The sequence below is a fragment of the Podarcis erhardii genome (genome assembly GCF_964252035.2).
Source record: "Podarcis erhardii genome assembly, chromosome: 14".
NCBI classification, from domain to species: Eukaryota; Metazoa; Chordata; class Lepidosauria; order Squamata; family Lacertidae; genus Podarcis; species Podarcis erhardii.
Genome location: NC_138503.1, coordinates 20,998,145 through 21,020,603, shown reverse-complemented (window position 1 = coordinate 21,020,603; position 22,459 = coordinate 20,998,145). Strand labels below are relative to the sequence as shown.

The 22,459-nt window shown below is 44.1% G+C and overlaps 1 protein-coding gene across 5 annotated transcripts in view; it reads left to right on the top strand.

The window, feature by feature from the left end:
* Positions 1–22,459, top strand: part of AKAP13 (A-kinase anchoring protein 13) — a 248,683-nt gene that overhangs the window by 199,764 nt on the left and 26,460 nt on the right. For all 5 annotated transcript variants that reach the window (XM_081838601.1, XM_081838603.1, XM_081838602.1 and 2 more), the window contains 6 exons: positions 3,026–3,158; positions 15,453–15,618; positions 17,826–17,893; positions 19,670–19,733; positions 20,211–20,346; positions 21,266–21,375. In XM_081838601.1, coding sequence (XP_081694727.1) covers positions 3,026–3,158; positions 15,453–15,618; positions 17,826–17,893; positions 19,670–19,733; positions 20,211–20,346; positions 21,266–21,375 — 677 coding nt within the window. The remainder of the gene's footprint in view (positions 1–3,025; positions 3,159–15,452; positions 15,619–17,825; positions 17,894–19,669; positions 19,734–20,210; positions 20,347–21,265; positions 21,376–22,459) is intronic.

The window sequence follows — 22,459 nt, the reverse complement described above, 5'->3', positions numbered from 1 at the left end:
CATATGATAGGATGGACAATAGTTCTAAAGTTCTTGTCTTTCAGTTACTTATTTTAGATGATGTATGCCTGTAAAAGCAGATATCAGCTTTAAAAAGAGGTGTTACTCCTTCTCCTACCCATAGGGGTGGGATGGGGTTTCGTCAAAAATGGCCCTAGCCAGTGCTTTTTTTCTGGGGGCATGCAGGGGTACGCATGCTCCTAAACATTTTGTTGAATCTAAGTTTGGCCTCATGGAGGGGCAGTATTTCAATATGAGTAGGAAAAGGAGAGTACCCCTAAACATTTTTTAAAGAAAAATAACACTGGCCCTAGCTATCTGCAATCTTTATAAGTTCTTGTATTAAAATAATTTTTAAATAATTAGATTAGCTTACTGATTAATTGGGATGTGGGTGGCGCTGTGGTTTAAACCACTGCGCCGCTTGGACTTGCCAATCGGAAGGTTGGCGGTTCGAGGCCTCGCGACAGGGTGAGCTCCTGTTGTTCGGTCCCAGCTCCTGCCAACCTAGCAGTTTGAAAGCATGTCAGTGCAAGTAAATAAATAGGTACCGCTCCAGTGGGAAGGTAAACAGTTTTCCGTGCGCTGCTCTGGCTTCTCCAGAAGCGGCTTAGTCATGCTGGCCACATGTCTTGGAAAAACTGTCTGTGGAAGCGGACAAACGCCAGCTCCCTCGGCGTGTAAAGCGAGATGAGCGCTGCAACCCCAGAGTCGTTCGCGACTGGACTTAATAGTCAGGGGTCCCTTTACCTTTACCTTTACTGATTAATTGGGAAGAGTGGAAGACACCTTCCCAGTTTGTTGATTTTTGTGTGTGCTGATTGGCTAAATGAAACATGTTACTCAAATCTAAGGGGGTGAGAAAAATCATACACCCTAAATGCCTACCGCAAACAGCACAAACTGCTTTCTATTTCCTCCTCATCTTCCAGGAAGCTGTACTTGCACTTTCAGACAGCAGAGGGCACTGTGGGTATTTGGAGCATGCATATGATTCTTCGCACTTAGGATGGTTGGTTGCCTGTTCTTCGCAGGACTCCTTTGGCCTTTAAGGGAAAATGGCAACTAGAGAAGCTTGGGGGTAAAAAAAGCCTCACCTGTTGAAGGCACAACAGGCCTTGTTTGCGTTAAGAAGGTGCTGGGCCCATTTGCAATATGCAACACAGCTTTCATTAGAGTTGCCAGATTCCCCCCCCCTCCAATGGTCCTTACCTTTTTATCGTTTTAAAATGTATTTACTTTATTTCATGCAATTTATATACAGCCTGACTGTAGAAAATCTGAGAGCAATTGTTTTTTTTAAAAAAACACATGCGAAGCTTTTCCTTGAGCAGAGATGAAGCCATAGATAAAGCTTCACCTGCTTAATTTCTGCCTGTCAAAATATTTGCCAGGACATAATATTTATGCACCACTTTAAATTTAAAACAGTATTCAGAGTGGCTTGCAGTGAAAAACAGCAAAGATACAACATAAAATACTTAATGGCATGCTCGGTATAGTTATTTTACAACATTTATATACAACATATATATACAACCTCTAAGCAGCTTACAAAAAGATTAAATTGTTAAAATTATCAATAAGAGACAGTATAAAGCAAGTATTTTTTAAAAAACAAAAACAAAAAGTAAAATTGACAGTAAGCAAAAAGAAAAAAAAGATTGAAGTAAACTTTGGCATTCTGCACATCTGGATAGGCTGGTCTAAACCAGGTATAGGCAAACTCAACCCTCCAGATGTTTTGGGACTACAACTCCCATCATCCCTAGCTAACAGGACCAGTGGGAGTTGTAGTCCCAAAACATTTGGAGGGCCGAGTTTGCCTATGCCTGGTCTAAACAAAAAGGTTTTGAGCAGGCACTGAAAAAGCACAGTGAAGGCATCTTCCTGATGGCAGTAGGCGGGGAGAGTTCCAAAATGTAGGTGCTGCCTCACTAAAAGTTCACTTTCTTACAACTGTGGAACAAGTATTACGTGGCACCTGTAACGGTGCTAGTTCCACTGATCGAAGGAGTTGAGTGTGCATATATTGGGTAAGGCAATCTTGCGGGTGAATTAGTCCCAAGTTGTTTGGGGCTTCATGTATGAATAGTAGCATCTTGAACTGGACCTGGTCATAACAGTATCATTAAAAATAATACAGTGGTACTTTGGTTCTCAAACTTAACCCGTTCTGGAAGTCCGTTCCAAAACCAAGGCGTGCTTTCCCATAGAAAGTAATGCAAAATGGATTAATCCATTTCAGACTTTTAAAAACAACCCCTAAAACAGCAGTTTGACATGAATTTTGTTATCTAATGAGACCACTGATCCATAAAATGAAAGCAATAAACAATGTATTGTAGTCACACAATCAATCAGTAGCTGAACTGGGTTCCACACAGTCACAACAACACACAAAAAACCTCAAAAACGCAAAATAAATAGCAAAAACAGACAGACCTCAGCATGGCACTCAAAATGGAAACGTGGCACTCAAATCAGAAGTGTAACACTCAAAACAGAGCTCTTTTGGCTTCTGAAAAAAGTTCGCAAACCGAAACACTTACCAGGTTTGCAGTGTTTGGGTTCCAAGTTGTTTGAGTACCAAGGCGTTTGAGAACCAAGGTACCACTGTACTGAGGAGGAGGAGGAGGTTGCCGTTGCTGCCCCTTTGCTGCTGCCAGCAGAGCATGGTTTCTGAGCAGTGAATGGAATCCTCCAAAGGATCTACCCCAAAGGGTGGTTTTTCCTTTGGCAGATTCCTGAAAGTGCTCGCTCTCCAAACCAGCAGCTCCTCGCATCTGTGGTCTCCTTCCGCACAGGAGCATGGTCAGTACAGAAGAGTTGGCAGCTGCAGTTGTCATTAACTTAATGCTGGATTTATCACAAAAAAGATGAGCAATCTAAAGACACGAATGGGCTGGAATTCTTGGTAACATAGAACAGTAAAACAAAACAAAATCAGCTTCTGCTGTCTGAAGTGGGAAAGATAAGGGGGTTCTGTGCGCTCCTTGACAATGTTGTGTCTCTTGGCTTCCAGCATCTGTGAGGAGAGCGGCAATTTCCTGCCTCCCAGCCCATCCAGAAAGGACTTGGACAGCAAAAGTGGAACGAAAGTCAGCCGCACATTCAGCTACCTCAAGAATAAAATGGTCAGCAGTAAGAAGAGCAAAGTAAGTATCTCCAGATGTTTGTGGCTCACTCGGCCTTGGCGGTTCGGCGCACTGAGCATGGCAGGAAGAGCGTGGAGGTTGATCTACTGTTAAATATGAGATTCTCATAATCTGAGGTTCTTTTCCTACATAATTTCTTCCCCCTCCGGTGGAGGGTACAAAACACTTGAACAGGTGGGTGGGTGTGCTTAGTTCCAGAGTAAGGAAGGATCTCTCAGCACAGAGAGCCAGAATGGCTTTGCTCTCAACAGCAGGTTTAGCAAATGACTCTTTCTTAACGGAAAGCTGCAGGGGAAAACGTGGCCATTTCTGATGGCTGCAGCTCCTGCCTCTTCATCTTGGCTGTCTGGTTTTAGGAAGGAGCTGGATGTCTACAAAGGAACTGTCTCTGAAAATATTGTGTGACGGGCACATCAAACCTGTTTTATCTTGCATGTATTAACTCTTCCTGTCACCTGCTCTGTTGGTGAAAATGTGAGACTAAGGGGAAAAGTCATACCACATTTTGTGGACACCTTGCATTAAAGTGTCAGGTTTGGAGGAGATGTTTTTTTTTCTCTAGAAATACGTAATACTGCTTTTCAACATGTCATCTTTATTGACTGTACTTCATGGTCAGAATGAAGATATTTTACTATTAGTTATTTATTGTTAGCAGTTGAAAACTTGTCAGAATGAAGATCTTATTTATTGTTAGCAGTTAGACATGTTATAGCCCAGTTTTAAAAGGCTTGGAAGGGCCACTCCTACCGGCTTGATAGAGAATTGGTCCTAATAGAGAAAATTATCAACAAAATACGATTAGCTGAAGGCAGAGATAATCAAAAATCAATTTCAAGTAAACAGCAGGAGAGGTGGAAAAAGTGATTCCTGGATTGTATCATGTCATAGTACGGGTGATGGTGGTGGGATTGCATGGTTTGAATGTTTCCCTATTTCTGGGGGAACTCTGCCCCCATATTCAACTAGTCTGTCACAGAGAAGTCTGCTGGAAACTCCGTGCACAAGTAAGGCATCCCCATTCAGATAAAAGCTGACTATTCATGGCAGCTGGTGCCCATTGGTACTGGTAGGATTGGTGGCAGAGAGATCAAAGGTGCCAATAACAGGCAGAGCCAACTCATTCTAGTTCTGTCTTCATACTCCTGGCGTTTTGAAAGAGCGACAGAGACTAAGGAAGAGGACACTGGCAGGTAGGGCCACCCCTCCAGGACTGGCTGTAAGCAAGGAAGCAGCTGGGTTGAGGCTGACTGAGGGCAGGCTGAGGTTAGTGGGGCAGAGCACCAGTCTCCACTGTTGATTATGTATTGCCTGGAAATGTGCCCAGCATGCACAGGGTCATCAAGGAGGTATGGGTAATCCTGTGTATTCTGTACACCCAATAGCACCAGTAATCTGGTGCTTTAGAATGAATATGCTTCTGAATGCTAGTTTCTGGAAACCACAGGAAGGGGGGGTGCTGCTGCACTTAGTTGCTGCTTTGTGGGTTTCCCGCACACATTTGGGTGGCTGCTTTGAGAGTAGGATGCTGGCTAAGGGCTCTTCATATGTTCTTAACACTGCCTGCACAGCCGTGTTAAGCTACAATCATAATCACATTAGTAATCAATGGGTAACCAGCTATGCTTCTGTGGAATTGTTCTCCTATGTCTGTATTTCTCATAGTCATGCTCTGAGAGTCAAGTGAGAACACCTGTCTCCTGCAACCCTTCTGCTCTTCTAAGAAATGCTAGTGGGAAAGACGTTTGACAAGAGAGGTTTGGAAAACTGAGCTTAACTTAGTCTTTGCCATGCGGTGTGCCAATAACTTCTCCTTTGGCAGAGCTACGTGATCGCATTAGCAATAGTCCACAGCTAGGACACTGGAAGCAGATGACTGTAAGATGAGTACGGGTGATGCCTTGGAAGGATGATGTAAAAGTCAGGAGCTTTAAAAGCAGAAGTTTGTCGGGGTTGTTTTTCTTCTTAAATTAAACCTTCAAAAAAAGAAAAACAAAGCCTTAGCTATAGCAATTCTTTCAGTATTAGAGCTACCCATCCTCAAATTGCAAAAACAACAAAGACTTGTTTCGATATAAAAAGGGGGTGGTAGTCAATTAAGTTTTACTACAGTAAACCCTTTGAAATTACCGTATTTTTTGCTCTATAGGACACACTTTTCCCCCTCCAAAAATGAAGGGGAAATGTGTGTGCGTCCTATGGAACGAATGCAGGCTTTGCATTCAGGAAGCTATCCTCAAGCCTTCGGAGCGCGGCAGGAGTGCCTGCAGCCCGAAGCCCAGGGAGCGCAGCGCTGCGCACCCCAGGCTTTGGGCAGCTGTCTGCAAGCCTTCAGAGCCCGGTGGGAGTTCCTGCCGGGCTTCCAAGGCTTGCGGATAGCAGGCAGCAGCCCAAATCCCAGGGAGCGCAGCTTCCCCCGCCCCAGCCCTGCGGCTAAAAAGGAAGCCAAGACAGCGAGCCAAAGCCGCATGCAGCCTCTCCTGGCTGGAGAGATTGTGCGTGGCTAAGGGGGAAGCCAAGACAGCCAGCGGGATGGAATAATTTTTTTTCTTTATCTTCCCCCCCCCAAAAAAAACCTAGGTGCACCCTATGGTCCGGTGCACCTTATAGAGTGACAAATACGGTAATGGACCTGACTTCGGGCTTATCCACACTTTCCTCTGCTCTTTTCAGGCATGGTCTGTGCTTTAAAGCTCCACATCTGAATGTTCTTTCTTTTGCTCCAGAACTTCCTCTGTGATAGATAGATAGATGATAGATAGATAGATAGATAGATAGATAGATAGATTAGATAGAAACTGTTCTTTAAAGCTGAATTGGAGCAAACAGCAATCCACTGAAAGCCCGAATTGAGGTTTGCTCCAGCTGAGCACTAAAGATCAGGTTTTTGCGGGGAAAGCTCCAGGGAAAACACACAGAGAGCTTTTAAGCTCTGCCTGGAAAGAGCAGAGCTAAAGGTAAGTATGGATAAGCCCTTAATCATGTTCATTATTTTCAGTGGGTCTACTCTGAGTAAAACTCAGTTGACTACACACAGAATTTCTTCCTTACAACTTTTTTTTTGGAAGGGATTTGGTATCCTAATTTCACTGCATTGTCTCACAATTTTTCATACAATTCAGTAATCTGAAAAGGAATTCAAAAGTTAATAAGGAAAGAACCCAAAGGCTTGCATTATTCAGCAGAACAACTATTTGATATGAAGTGGAGTTGCTGTGTATCGATAGCACTTTGGTTGCTATATACAACTTGATTGTAAAAAGCTGCCTTAGTGTGCGGGTGATGATCTTTCCTAAAGATTACAACACTGTTACACGAAGTTGTGCAAGGGACACTGGCTTCCTTTTGCGGGTGTGTGTGTCTCTTGTGGGTACAGACTTCGTGAGAGTTTGTCTGAAGGTGGTGAGAGGAGAAAACCACACTCCTTATTTCAAAGTGTGTGTGTGTGAGGCTGCTTTTCATGGACCATGCCCTTCTGTCACTCAACTGACATCACATGTGATGTCAGATGTGGGACAGGCAAAAGCTGTGGCTGTAAAGGAACGACCTTAGAGTCTGCTCCCAGTTTCCCTTTGCAAGCACACTTTGCATTCAGCGCTGTTTACCTTTGATGTTGAATGCAAGCTGCACAGCTTTTGGCTGGAGTCAGATCCACCTGATCTCAGGTGGTATCAGATGATTGACAAGTGCGTGGTGGAGGGTTGACCACAATGTGATGTGGCCCTCTGGGCCCTGTGCAGTTTACTGCTCCTCCTTTAGCTATTTGCTGTGGAGGTCTCAGTTTCCACTGCCTTATGCAGGTTATGCCTTTATGAGAGAACATTCAATAAACCACTTAATTTGCTTTGCACAATGTTCCATGAAGCCTGTTAGACATTCTTAAAAATAAAATGTTCAGGGTACAGCAAGTGATATTGCACGTACATATAACAGCTTAGGTCCCAGTTGCTTTATCAGTTCAATCGATTTCACAGCCAGGCTTTCTCCGGCTTATAGTCAGAAATTGTTACTGTACTATATACAAAGCTAGTGATTGTTATTATTTTTCATCCTCCTGTGGATAAAAAAAGAGCAATTTTAAGTAAAATTTTCATTGCTTAAAACTGGGGTGGGAAGACCTTTCCTCCCTCTGATGTTGCTGGACTACAACTCCCATCATCCTTTACCATTGGCTATGCTAGCTGGGGGGCACGGGTGGCGCTGTGGGTTAAACCACAGAGCCTAGGACTTGCTGATCAGAAGGTCGGCGGTTCAAATCCCCGCGACAGGATGAGCTCCTGATGCTCGATCCCTGCTCCTGCCAACCTAGCAGTTCGAAAGCACGTCAAAGTGCAAGTAGATAAATAGGTACCACTCCGGCGGGAAGGTAAACGGTGTTTCCGTGCGCTGTTCTAGTTCGCCACAAGCGGCTTAGTCATGCTGGCCACATGACCCAGAAGCTGTACGCCAGCTCCCTTGGCCAATAAAGCGAGATGAGTGCCGCAACCCCAGAGTCGGCCACGACTGGACCTAATGGTCAGGGGTCCCTTTACCTTTATGCTAGCTGGTGTTGATGGGAGTTTGAGTCAAACAGCACCTGGAGAATCCTCACCCTTGGCTTAAACAAATTATTTATAGATTTATTACATTTATATCTGACCTTTCCTCCAAAAAACCTCAACAGTTTCCCTCTCCTCATTTTATCCTCACAACAACCCTGTCATGTAGTTTAGACCAAGACACAATGACTGGCCCAAAGCCATCCAGTGACCTTCATGTCTGAGTGAAGGATTTGAATTCTTGATCTTTTGGTCCTGGTCCCAACATTCTAATGCCACACTCAGAAGAATGGTCCTCATCTTGAAGCAGAGCTACATGTTGTAAGGAACCAAGGCTGCGCTTCTTCTTAAAACTGTAGCTGTGTTGAGATTTCTCTCACTCCACCCCCCAAATTCCAGTAACTTAGGGGCATGGAGCCTGCGGTACTCCAGTTGTTGATGGGCTCCATATTGTCTTCTTGTTGGCTGTGTAGGTTAGGTCTGATGGGAGCTGGAGTCCCACAACATCTGAAGAGCCATGGGTTCTCCATCCCTGTGTTACTGGATTGTGTGTGTGTGTGTGTGTGTGTAACTGGAGTCAAGCGTAGGTCAGCAATCATAGCAAAACACTGAGGCCAGTGAAATTAAATCTTTATTTAAGAAACCAAACAGCACAGGTCTAGTGATCCCAGCAGCTCGTCCCAGTAGGTCTTGCTCCAAAAAGCAGTTGCGAGGACTGAAGGTCCTTGCCTTCTCACCACGTCCTAAAGGTCCTCCTCTCCAGGGTCTTTCCCAAGCAGTTGCAAACTGCTGTGCCTGTGCACAACCCCCTTCTGTGCACAACCCCCTTCTGTTCTGCCCTCTTTGCATGTTCTAGGAGACCAGGGGTAGGGGAGCTGGTTGCAGCAGGAGGGGGAGACTCCCTGGCATCTTCCGTAGCCTGTCTCCTGACCCCACTCCCCTCTGCCACAGCTTCTTCCTGCTCACCAAACACGGTTGCCTCTTCAGCTTCTGACACCTCCTCCTCCCAGTCTGCTCCTTCTTCTCCCTCTGACCACTCATCGTTGCCCCACCACCCTTGGCTCTGAGCCTTCTTCCCCTGGGGGGAGTGTCCTTGGGGGTTCCCCAGCCAGTGCCTCCCACCACTTCTCTGCACCCAGCCAGTCCATGACAGTGTGTGTCTCAACATGGCCGTCTGTGTCAGCCGCATATGCTGTCCCTGTGCTAACTTCTCATGTGCACTCCCATGATGTCAGGAGCAGGGAGCTTGATGAACGCCTGCCACTTGAGGTGGTCATCATGGGCTCCCTCTAACATGAAGTCCACCATCAGTTAAAGAACTCCTGGCTGTGTTCTGACAGTTTTAACCATCACACACACGTCTTGAATTGCTGGAGGCATGGGCTTTTTCTTGTGTTTTTAAATGTGTACGGGTGTCCTTTCCCCTGTTTTCTTTCTGTTTCAAGAAAAAAAATCTCAAAAATCTCAAAAGAGGAAGTGAAACAGGAAGTCTCTTTTCAATGCCTGCTTTTAATATTGCAGGTTGCCGTTACCATCTTCTTAAAGATGCAGCTGTTTCTTTTGGAACTGGCTCTGCACCTGAAAATTGCATAGTGAGCAGTGCAAATCATTACAGTCTGCTGGTTTGCCACCAGCAATCGGAAATGATTATTAGCAAGGGTGTGAGATAAACTCTTGTTGTTCTCTCTCTCTCTCTCTCTCTCTCTCTCTCTCTCTCTCTGTGTGTGTGTGTGTGTGTGTGTGTGTGTCAGAGAGAGCGCACTTCCCCTGCACTCATCTACTACTTTTTCTAAATTTCTTTAAAATCTCTGAGAGATAACAGCTGTCACCTCTCTAGCATCGGAAGGGTTAAGATCCTCTTCGAGGAAACTCGCAAGAAACAGCCCTTCCTTCTCCCCTCCCTCCTTCTCTTGCTCAACTTGTTTCTGACTTCCTTTCCCCCAAACTCCCTTACATGACAGCAGCCTTAGCAGCAAGGAAGGAGGGTTTTCTCCCCACACACCCCGCACTAACCTTATGGATGGATAGGTGTCCGGCGTTGCTCTTCTTGCACTAATATCCCTGGGAAACATGTCCCTAAAATGGAACAGATTATCCGACGTACCCCAAATCACGGTGAGGCTGATTGGACGGTGGCACTTGGAGGTAAGAGTCTGTGTCTCGCCAGACGAACGAAGGAAGCAGCCTTCTACTGAAGCAGACCATTGGCCCATCTACCTCAATACCTCAGTCTACCTCAAAGGCTCTCCAGGGTTTCAAACAGGGGATACTCTCAGCCATACCTGGAGGGAGATGCTAGGGATTTAATCTGGGACCTTCTGCATGCAAAGCAAATGTTCTACCACTGAGCTACGGCCCTTGGATGCTGAGGCGTGTGTGTGTGTGTGTGTGTGTGTGTGTGTGTGTTAAACACAGAAAGCATTAGTTGGTTGTGCCTGATTTGGAGGCTGATGTCTTGAAAGTCCAGGTTTGTCTGTCCAGTGGAACAAATCCTCCAAAAACGTTTTTTTTCATTCTGGTGCGGCCTGCACTCTCATGCCATCTTTACTGGATTTGGAAGAAGATTCCATTTTATCTGCTTTCAATGATGGGTCGCAGGTTTCTTTAAAAAAAACCCAAAACATTTTTTGATTGGTGTTTTGAAAAGGCCTTTTCCACTGCTGAAGCTGTTATACACCATTTCCTGTTTTCTAACTGAAGCCAGTGTCTGCTTGCCTGCCTGCCTGTCTCTCTCTCTCTTCTCTCTCCTCCTTCCACCCCCCTTTTTTCTCTCATTATTGGAGTGAGGCTGGTCCAAACAAAAGCCATGCAATCCCTTAAAAACAAGGGCTATGTTTGTTGGGGAATTTAGAATCTTGGTGCTTGCTTTGGGTCCTGCTGGCTGAGAAGCAAAGCGCTCAGGTAAAAGATACCTTTTTAATGGACAAATGGATGCTTAAAGTCCTGGAAGTGAGAGATTGTTGACTCACACAGAAGCCTTCTTGAGCCATAGGTGGTGAGAAGAAAACTTAGAATTCATGCTGCGCGTGTAGGCGTCTTGTTAGCCTCTTTGAGTTGTCCGTGCTCTTTGATGTCAAAAGGAGAAGAAGGGATTAAGCAATAATGCTACTTAGTGTTTACACAGTCTTTTCAGAGCGTTCAAAGCATCTCAAAACATATTAACTGAGTAATCCTTGCAACAGCTGCCTTCAATAAGTTGGTGTTATTTACCCTCTTTTGTTTGTTTGCTTTTTGTAAAAATTCGACATCGCACCCGTCATTCCAATTAGGCATCTTACAAGTACAGTGGTGCCTCGCAAGACGAAATTAATTCGTTCTGCGATTCTCTTCGTCTAGCGGTTTTTTCGTCTTGCGAAGCAAGCCCATTGACGGCTTAGCGGATTAGCGCTATTAGCAGTCTAGTGGCTTTTAGCGATCAGCTGTTAAGCGGCTTAGCGGCTTAGGAAAAGGGCGAAAAAAGCGGGGGGAAACCGCGGGAACTCGCAAGACATTTTTGTCCTGCGAAGCAACCCCATAGGGAAATTCGTTTTGCGAAGCGCCTCCAAAACGGTAAAACCCTTTCGTCTAGCGGGTTTTCCGTCTTGCGAGGCGTTCGTCTTGCGGGGCACCACTGTATAGAATAGAACAGTTCTTTGCAGTTACAATATATGGAGCCAGTATGGTACAGAGCTGGGGAGCGAGGCAGTTCTGGGTCCAGATTGCTATTCAGCCATGAAACTCACCGGAAGACCCTCAGCTGAAACTCCCTGTGACCAACACAAACTACCTCTCAGGCTTGTTTTGAGGACACAGTAGGGATCAGCAGCCATTAACACTTAAAAGCAGTGGAACATTGTGAAACCCTGGCAAATAAAAAGGCCCTTGCTTGCCAAGGATTCATTACCAGGCATGTGTCTCTGTGGGGAGAGTTCCATGACTGTAGTGCCACCACCGAAAAGGCCCTTTCTTCAGTCTCAACTCATGTCACCTCAGACGGACAGAGGCCTCCGAAGATAATCTCAATACTTGGGCAGGTTTATTTAGGCATAGATGACAGTCCTTAGGTAACCTGGGTCCTAAACCAGCAAACAGGCAGCTAACCAGTGACAGTATTTAAGAACCGTTCTGGTATGTTCTTTCAAAGCTGGTCTCAGCCAACGCTCTAGGAGCTATATCATGGCCCTCCTGGATTTTCCAAATAACCTCCTACAATGCATTAGAAGAGCCCTGTTGGATCAGGCCAGTGGCCCATCCATCTAGCCTGTATTCTGTCCTCACAGTGGACAACCAGATACTTGTAGGAAGCTCACAATCAGAACCTGACTACTACAGCATCACTCTCTGCTTGTGATTCTGAGCAACGGCGTTCAGAAAGATATTACCTTTCCAATGGCTATGCTTAATCTGGCCCAAGCTTGCTCTGTTCAGGAAGCATTGAAGATAAGAGAAGTGTGTGTCGTCAGGCCATTTAGTAAGTTCATGACTAAGGTAAAATTGTAAATTTCACGATGTTAGCCACCACACCAAGCAACTTTCTTCCAGCATTCTTGGGTCTAGTTCTCACTGACGCAATAAACCTCCATCTGGGTTGTACCTTTTCAGTCAGGTGGGGGCCTGCGTGACAGAATGCCTCTCCTTATAAAAAGCATTTCCTTTACATACAAAACTTGCATGTCAAAGACAAGGATTTCAGCCTAGCCTTTTCTGTGTAGGTTTTTGGGGTTATGCGTGCATGAGAGAGAGAGTTCCAGCCTTTGAGACCCCACGTGGTTCAGCACAGATTCATGTTCAACACAGTGAGGCAGAAGGGCTGTTTGTAAAATTAGATTTTATTCAAGATTTTCTTGTGTAACAAACAAACAAATGGGGTTAAATTAGCAGAAGGGCTGCTTGAGAGTGAGATTAAAGTTCCTCAAACGCTGTGTGCAGATCATGTTGCCGGGGGGGGGGGGGGAGGGAAGGGACACAAGGTGTGCGAAAGGCAGATTCAAAAAAGAGCAAAATTTCTTCCTCATCACTGTTACTTGTGGGGTGAAAGTGTGTTTCCTTTTGCTCCAACTTGTTTTTGCAGACCGAAGGATCTCATTTGAATCCTGAGAATGGCAACGTTGTAAATTCCTAGTCCTCAATGTTCCTGATGCTGCTGAATATTTTAAAGCAGCAGTGCCCAGTGTAGTTGTTCTTTGTTCCAGTGATTTATTTGGGGGAAGGGGGTGCTACATTCTTCACCCAGCAATGTCTCTCCCAGATTAAAATTCATGATTTGTATCATTGATAGGAGTTCAATAGTAACGAAAGGTTCCGTGGTTTCAGAAAAGATGTAAGTTTCGGATTGAAACCGGCTTGACAGCGAGTGTAGTTTTCAGCAACTCTTGGCAATGTGTTTGGCGTGAGGGTAGCCAACATGGTGCAGTCTGGAAACTGACAGGCTCCCATCAGCCAGTCAGCATGGTCTAATTTAGGGAAGTTTTTACTGTTTACTGTTTTATTGTGTTTTTAATATTCTGTTGGGAGCTGCCCAGAGAGGCTAGGGAAACCCAGCCAGATGGGTGGGGTATAAGTAATAAATAATAATAATAATAATAATAATAATAATAATAATAATAATAATACTTTTATTTTCTAATGGCCAGGGATGGTGGGAGTTGCAGTCTAGCAACATCTGGAGGCATTACGCAGGCTACCCTAGGTTTAAGGCCACATCTTTGCTTAGTAGCCTCCACTACTCTCCCAAGTCATTGCATCCTTGGAATCAGGGTAGCAAACTTAGGCTCAGGATAAAACACCTATTGAAGCCACAGCAGACAAGCAGCCCAACCCTGCTCATGTTTACTTGAAAGTAAGTCTCACAAAATTCAGTGGTGCTTACTTCCGAGAAAGTGTGTTTACAGAAGGATTGATGCTTCAGATAGGCCTGGTTGAAAGAAGGATCGCTTGCTACAGCTGTATAAATTTGCATTCTCGCTTTGGAATGTAGTGCGTGAAATGAGGCTGATAAGACTTCCCTCAGGGGTTACAGTCAGAATTGTAGGTATGCGCTGTGCTCCTCGAGACACTTAGGATTGAATTCAGAGAGACACGGAGATGCAGAATTAGGTAGCAAGTTACCAAGATTTGCATGTGTCATCCAGGGGGCTCAGAGCTTTTCCTCCTGAAGACTGCAGGGCTTGCCGTAATTTTTGTAGCCGTTCTGCTATCGCTGCCAACCCTTTCAGCTTCCCTCCTGCAGTTAACTGTGTTGCTGCCGCTCGGGCAGCTGCTTGGAACGGATAGAATTAAACAGACTTGCAAATCATCTTTTGCCCTCCGAAATACTATTAGAGGTCTGTGGCTTGACAAGTGCCATAAATATCTGCCGATTCATACTAAATATGACCGAGTTCATCAGTCATAAGAACATAATAAGGAGACTGCTGAATCAGACCAAATTGGGTCCACCTATCCCAGCATCCTGTTCTTACACTAACCAATTGGATACCCATGGGAAACGCAAAAGAAGGAGTTGAGTCCAGTAGTACTCTTCCCACTTTTGATGGTCAGGTATTCAGAGGCAATAATGCCTTACCTCTGACAGTGGAGGTAGACCATTGCCCTGTGGCTAAACAACCACTGATAGCCTTATCCTGCATTAATTTATCTAATCTCAAAACAAAAAAACCATCTAAGTTGGTGGCTATCACTGTGATAGGCACCCACTATTTGTGCTTTCCAGAAGCAATTAAAAACATTTTTCTTTGGAATGGAGGTCTTTCGTGGACTACTTAAAAAAGCATTAGAGTCAAATGAAATTGTGAGTGGGATTCAAGATAAAAGCAAGTGGAAGAAAAACGACAAGATAATCGTGATTTTGGTTGTAGATAAAGATAAAATGCAGAAGAAAAGGTTTGAACAAAAGCACAGTGGAGGTGAGAGTGGGAAGTCAACTCATGAAATAATCAAAACAAAACAAATTCCTTCCAGTAGCACCTTAAAGACCAACTAAGTCAGTTCTTGGTATGAGAAAGCTTGGTATGAGCTTTCGTGTGCATGCACACTTCTTCAGATACACTGTGTATCTGAAGAAGTGTGCATGCACACGAAAGCTCATACCAAGAACTGACTTAGTTGGTCTTTAAGGTGCTACTGGAAGGAATTTGTTTTGTTTTGACTATGGCAGACCAACACGGCTACCTATCTGTGTCATGAAATAATGTAATTGTTTGATTGGAAGGTTACTGTGAAAATGTTTGAAACATTTAATTACACACACACACACTTTTCTTTCAACAGGCTTTTCCAGCTAGATGAAAATATCTCTCCTGTAGATGTTTGCTTTGTGTTGCGTTTAAACCTAGCTTGTGTTTTTTTGTTCTTAAAAACAACTACCACCTAGTTTAGCTGTTTTTATGATACGTTTGTAAATTGCCTTGACACACGCAAAGAAAGGTGATTCATAAATTAATAAAAGTGCAATAGTAAAAAATCTTAACAGGAGTGAATGCCCACAGGCACTTGCAAAGGTAAATACTTACAACCTTGGTCATGTGGCTGATTCAGATGTGCCTCATTCTGAATGTCCACAGCCAGTGACTCAGGACTGAGCTTGGTGTGAGACAGAATGGGAGGTGAGAATACCTGTGGTGTCCAGTGATACGGCTCCCAAATATGTTTTCCCTCAGGTGAAAAGTGTCTTATACACACACACACACACACACACACACACACACACACAGAACAAAGAGCTCATTGTCTTTGGGGTTTCCCATCCTCACACATTTCTTTTCTTTCTTTCTTTTAGGAAAAAGAGAAAGATAAGGAGAAAACAAAAGAGAAGGACAAAGACTCCAAGGAAAAGGACAAGAAGATGATAAACGGGCACCTCTTCAGTGCCACCCCAACGGTGGGGCCTGTCCATTGTTGCCACTGCTTGAAGCCTTTTAACAAGGATTCCTTTGCCTGTGCAAGTGAGTGGCATTTTTCTGCCCTGTGTTCTATTGCGGACAGACCTGTGGAGCATTATTTTCCAATCAAAATGTAGATGGGTGATGGTGAAATTAACAAAAGTGGCTGCCATTTTGGTCCCAGAGAGCAATTTAATAGACTCCAAATTGGTTCCAACAATAAGGCCAATTTGAACACCAGGAACAAGCCAAATTTATTTATTTTATATCTTGCCTTACGTGTTATCCGCCCAACAACCTTGTGATGTAGGTTAGGGTGAGAGTTGGTGACTGGCCGCAAGGTGACCGACCCATTGAGCTCCATGGATGATTTGGGAGATTTGAATCCAGTCTTCACCCAGCACTAAGCGTTGTACAAAGTAAACAGTAGCAAAGAAACAAGGACAACAACAAAAAAATCATTTTAAAAAAATCCAGTGTTCTGTGGCGGAGTTAGAGAGTGTTGGACTTAGACCAGGGAAATCTGGGTTCAAATGAATGGATGACCTTGAGTCAGTCTTAGCTTGCAAGGTTGTGGATATAAAAATGGGGGTGCTGTTCTTTGTTAGAGTCCTGGTGTGTGTCCCCCCACCCTTGAAGTTGAAATCAGGTGTTTGAATGGTTCAGTGTCAGGAGGGCTGAAACCCTTTGCCCTTTGGTGTATGACATCATTGCAAAAAACGAAAATCGGTTTTGGAGTCAGGACCATTTTCATAAGGAAGTATTCATTAAAATCCTTGCTTTCCTGTTCTGATTTTGCATACCTCTGCTAATGACCTTCTTGACTGCAATGCGTTCATTTTCAATCACTTCTCACACATCTAGTAGTTCTGGTCTTCAGTTTATATGCTTACTAGTTCGTTCACATGACCGGGCAAAAGGTGTGATGCCTTTCAGAATGTAAAATTCTGTTTAGTGATGTGGGTGAATACAAAAATGTAAGTCATTGTGTACGGAAGTAGCCAGAGACAACCCCCCTCCTCCTTTCATTCCAGGAAACATAGCACAAAAATCAGGTCAAAATTATTATTATTGTTTCCAGATAGAAAATGATGGCCTTACATCTAACATGTTAGTTTCCTGGGGGAGGAGGTGTTCAGAAGGGGAATAGAATATTCCTTGTATAGTCCCTTTTAAAACCTAAGAATTCTGACCCTGGCGCCAGGGCTTTTAAAGTCAGCATGTGCTGTGAGCCCTTAATCAAAATGGGTTTGGGTTCAAGTGAGGCTTTTGAGCAAAATAAATAAATAAAACAAAGCTATCTGTTAAACGGACATTGGGTTGGGGGATCTATACCTGACTCACAGGTTGTGACGCAATTCAGTATTTTCCTTTGCATAATCGCCTAACGTGTGCAATGTCAAAACTGAGCCACGTTATCTCCATGGGGCATTTCCTCGTCTGAGAACCTGAAGTTGCTGGTTTGTTGCTATTGACTCAGGTGAAAATGCAAAGGTTAACCGATTAGACGTTTTTCTTTGCCCAACCAGTATTGACTGTGGCGATGACGAGGATTATGAGAAACGAAAGTAGCTCGGCTTTCTTCGCACCCACCCCCAAAGTCTTGTATGCATAACGTAGCACCGTAGGGCTTGTGATGGGAAGAGTTGACAACTTATTCTGATGCTCTGTGACAACACATAACATTTCTCTCCCCCAAGAAGCTCAGAGCAGAAATGGAAAAACATAGCTGAGTTAGGCAGCTAGTTTGGACAGATAACAGCTCCCATAAGTGCTCATCTTGCCCAGGAGCCAGATTGGCTGTAGCTGTTTTATCATAAATTCTCTATGATGGCAAGCCCAGGTGTGATGGCATAGGGCGTATGTATAGCAAGACCAGTGCTCCTTGTGAGTTCTGTAGAGGAAGGAATGGGAAGTGAGTTTTGGGTACTTACAAATTGCAAAGGGTTCCTTTACTGGGAAGGGAGAAAGGAGAATGTCTCTATTTACTTTGATGTTGGTCCATTGGCTTTCTTTTACATCTCATTTCCCACTGAACTTGATATTTCCCCATTCTTCTGCATTTTAAAGTTGGAAGATTTGGTGGCAGGATGCTAGGAGGAGTCAGTCTTTCTTTCTGGTGGCATAAATAATTAACATGAAAGAAAGCAAATTTTAGCTGTCCCAATGGCTGCTGGGCACCTAAGGAGGTCTGAATTGTTAAACTCTGAAGACCATCACAAGAAACTAGGCAAATACTGACATGTGCTGCTGCCCTTCATTTTACACAGGTTGTGGTATTCTGGTCCATAAAAACTGCAAGGAGAGTGTGGTTGCTTGTGCCAAAGCCAAAATGAAGGTAAGAATGATCTTGTTTCCTTTTGTGCAAAAAAAGGACAATTATCAAAAAATTTCTGTTTGTGCCTAGAAATCGTATGATAGTAATACGACCAGGATGTCTGGAGCACAGACCACTGCTTTTTAGAAGAGCAGGTTTTCTCTGTTTTGAAAAATTTCACATCTTCTGCTGTTTTTAAATGTTTGTTTATTCAGTATTTTTTTTTTCTACTGCGGAACTCAAAGTGACCTACAAGAATAAACAAACATACATTAAAACCATACATTAAACATACATTAAAGTTTGTGGTTGACCACAAACTTGACATGAGCCAACAGTGTGACGCAGCAGCTAAAAAAGCCAATGCAATTCTGGGCTGCATCAATAGGAGTATTGCATCTAGATCAAGGGAAGTAATAGTGCCACTGTATTCTGCTCTGGTCAGACCTCACCTGGAGTACTGTGTCCAGTTCTGGGCACCACAGTTCAAGAAGGACACTGACAAACTGGAATGTGTCCAGAGGAGGGCAACCAAAATGGTCAAAGGCCTGGAAACGATGCCTTATGAAGAACGGCTAAGGGAGCTGGGCATGTTTAGCCTGGAGAAGAGGAGGTTAAGGGGTGATAGGATAGCCATGTTCAAATATATAAAAGGATGTCACATAGAGGAAGGAGAAAGGTTGTTTTCTGCTGCTCCAGAGAAGCGGACACGGAGCAATGGTTCCAAACTACAAGAAAGAAGATTCCACCTAAACATTAGGAAGAACTTCCTGACAGTAAGAGCTGTTTGACAGTGGAATTTGCTGCCAAGGAGTGTGGTGGAGTCTCCTCCTTTGGAGGTCTTTAAGCAGAGGCTTGACAACCATATGTCAGGAGTGCTCTGATGGTGTTTCCTGCTTGGCAGGGGGTTGGACTCGATGGCCCTTGTGGTCTCTTCCAACTCTATGATTCTATGATTCTATGAAAACCAGTTTAAACAGAGAAAAGTATAAACCTCATTCCCATTTTGAAAAGGCAGGACTTAAACATTGCATTCCCTTAAGAAGACAGCAGATAATTAAAAGTCAGAGGTCTAGGAGAAATTGTATTTGCCTGTCACCTAAAGACAGGTAGATAATTTTTTGTACTTCTTGATTGTAAACCACTTTGAGGTTTGTTTGGTTATTTTTTACAAAGTGGTTTACAAATCCCTAAGAGATTTACAACCATAATGTAAGACATGCAAAAAGTTAAAACCACAATATGTAATGATAGCGCCAGGCGAGCCTCTCTGGAATAGCATTCCACAAGCAGGGAGCCACCATTGAAAATGCCTGTTCTTGTTTTGCTGCTCTCCAGACCTCCCATAGACTGGGCACATGGAGAGAAGCCTTAGATGAGGATTTCAGGGTCCGTATCAGTTCATACTGGGGGCAGTTCATACATTGGTTTCTAGCCCTGGTTCTTGCATATGTGAGAACAAACTTTGGTTCATCATCATGATTAGCTTGCACAAAGCAAACCATGGTTGGACATATTTATTCTGTTGCTTTATATACCGCTTAACTGCAGAGGCGTCTCAAGCAATTTTCAAAAGTACAATACAAAAGACTAAAAATCCACTTAACCTATAGAAGCAGAATTCAGTTAAAAGGGCTGCTGGAATGAAACAGAAGTCTTCAGAATACTAACAGGTTGGCTGTGTCACGTTTTAAGGGTAAATGTGGAGGTGCCTGTGTATGTTTTAAGCTCCTTCAACAAATTGTTTCTAATGCAGAGTAGCAATTCATTTGTTCTCTTTATTCTTTCCATCTCCAGAAAGGAGGAGGCCTTCTAGTCAATGATACTTCCTCGTTACCTACAGTAATTATGAGAAATAAGCGTGAGTACCTTTTTTTTCTTCCTTCTTTACTTCTCGCTGCAGCACCTCAAAAGTTGGCACCGGGGCTTTTTTCCCTTCTCTTTTTGTAATTATGGCATAGAACAGGTTGTATGTGCTTTAAGATCATGAGCAGAGTATAAGGTGGTAGCTAGTGCTAGTCACATTACGAACATAGGCTCATTAATTTCAGCTGGTCTACTCTGGAGTAGGACTTTTCCATCATATCTTTTTCTTTTCTTACCTTGGTGGTGCATGAATTCTGAACGTTGTGCTGAAAATGCAGCTGCAAAGCTTTGTAGTTATGTCTGTTCTTCTTATACCACTCGTGATTGCCGTGTGTGTGTGTGTTGTTTAATTCTGTGTTTTTCACTTGTACTGATGTGTATTTTTATTCACGTTATTGTCAGTTGTTATAAAATTCTCACAGGCCTGTTGACTGTAACTAAAGAGATGATGACAATATGTCCCCCTTTGCAGCCTCTCAGCCAAAGGAGAGACCTCGATCTGCGATTCTAGCCCCTGATGAGAACACCGTGACCTCCATGTTCAATAGCAGGCGATCCCAGCATAACCCTTCCCTTTCGAAAAGTGTCTCCATCCAGAACATTGCTGGGTAAGGGTCATTCTTTCTGGGCAGGTACATTTGGCGCTAATAAGTGCATGTGAAGAAAATCCCAGGCTTAGTTCCTGGTTATTATTATTTTGCAATTGGAAGGATTTTAAGTGGCAGGGCTGCAAGAGAACCCTGCCTGAAACTCTGGAGAACTGATGCGAATCAGAGTGGAGAGCGGCTGCCTAGATGAATCAGTAGTTTTACTCCTCTGTACATGGTTTCACTTTGGGGTGGAGAAGCTACAGGCAATGGGCCATATTTGACCCAGCATGGATTTCTGCCCAACCCTGTCTACCTGTTGCTATATGTCTCTGTGTACCATTATATGTAGGGGGTAGGTAGAGACACGGCTGGATAGACTACACAACATAATCACCCATGGGGGAACTCTCTCGCACAGAGCTGGTCCCTGCAGAAAGCCTCTTATGCGGCTGGTCCCAAACATTGTGCAAAGGACTTTGACAGATGGGTAGGACAACCCAGCTATCGGTTACTTGGTGTCATAATGTCAGGTGATTAACAGGAGGTTTGCCCTGTCCACCTGTCAACGTTGGTCCATGAGGATGGGGACGACAACAATATGGCCCACCAAGCCAAAAAGGTTCCTCACCCTTGTAAGACAACCTGGTGTGTTGAGTGGAGGTTTGCATCTTCGTATGGTGAGATGATTTAAAGTATGGATGGGGAACCTGTGCTCCTCCTCTAGGGTTTACTAGAATGCATCTCTCATCAATCCTAGCTAGCATGCTATTGGAGGAATGGGGGTTGCAGGGGAGAAGAGGGAGGCAGCTGCCCCTTCCCCATCTCATATCGCACCCTCCCTGCATTCTTCAGTGGAGACCCAGGTTTCCTGAGTCAGCTGTCCAGCAAAGGTAAAATTCTGAATGGCCTGTTCTTTTCTGCCTCTTTGTTCCTCCAGAGTTGGGAATGATGAAAACATACTTTCATGGAAGTTCCTCTCCCAGTCAACGGACTCCTTGAATAAAATAAGCCGGGTAAACGAATCCATGGAGTCATTAACAGATGAAGGTAAGTGGCAGCAGTAAAACAGGCTCAAGTAGTGATCCTAAGAAGAGCCTGCTGGATCAGGCCAATGGCCCTTCTAGTCCAGCATCCTGTGCTCACAGTGGCTGAAATCAGCAAGCAAGATTCAACTGCAAGTGGTGATGGTTTGAAGCTTCCTATGTGTACAAAATGTCCTTGAAAACATCCACCAAATCAAATTAGGTCTATTGTAGACTGCCTCCTGATGGACTAGTTTTACTATGTGCAAATATATTATTGCAGGTTTGTCCAACTCCCAAGAGACTGTGATCTACTCCCAGTGTGGGTGTGGGAGGATTGACTGGAGTTGTTGAGCTTTTTTGGGGGGACGACTGACAAATAGCCAAATAGCATCCGGTGCTACAGCCTAGACACAAGATTATTGCCTCAGTTAGAACTAGGCTCCAAATTTAATTGCGGCTAGCAATTATGATTAGGGGTTTCACTTTTATAATACAATTCTCACACTCTTATATACCGGTCTGGTTTGCATGTCATGGTGATCCAGTGCTTATTCCTGGAGAGGCACTGCACCCACTTTGCTCCTTCCTGGTTTTTTTTAATCACAGCAAGGCAGCTAAGCCAAGGTTTGATTTACCGTATTTACTCAAATCTAACGCCCACCTTTTTTTGGCCAAATTACATAGAGAAAATTAAGGTGTGCATTAGATTCGACAGCACATTTACATTCACCAGCAAATCCTTTTTTTGTTTCGTTTCAAGGTTCTGAAAACTGAGGTGTGCATTAGATTTGATGGCTCATTAGACTCGAGTGAATACAGTACTAAGTCACCTGAGCCCAGGATCATGGTTTAGCATTTTCCTTCTTAACCACAGCCTAAAAGTCACAAGCCAAACCTTCACTCCAGATTGTGGATAAGGGGGAGAGATCTTAACCACAATCACAGATTTGAAAAGTGTGCTAAACTAAACCTTGGCTTAGTTGCTGCAACTTACTAAGCTAAAAGGATGAGGGAGAAGAGTGGCTACAATCTCATCCTCGGGAGACCACACGTGGTTTGGGTTAGTATGTGACTGCTGCCACTATGTGGCCTGCTATCTTTTCATA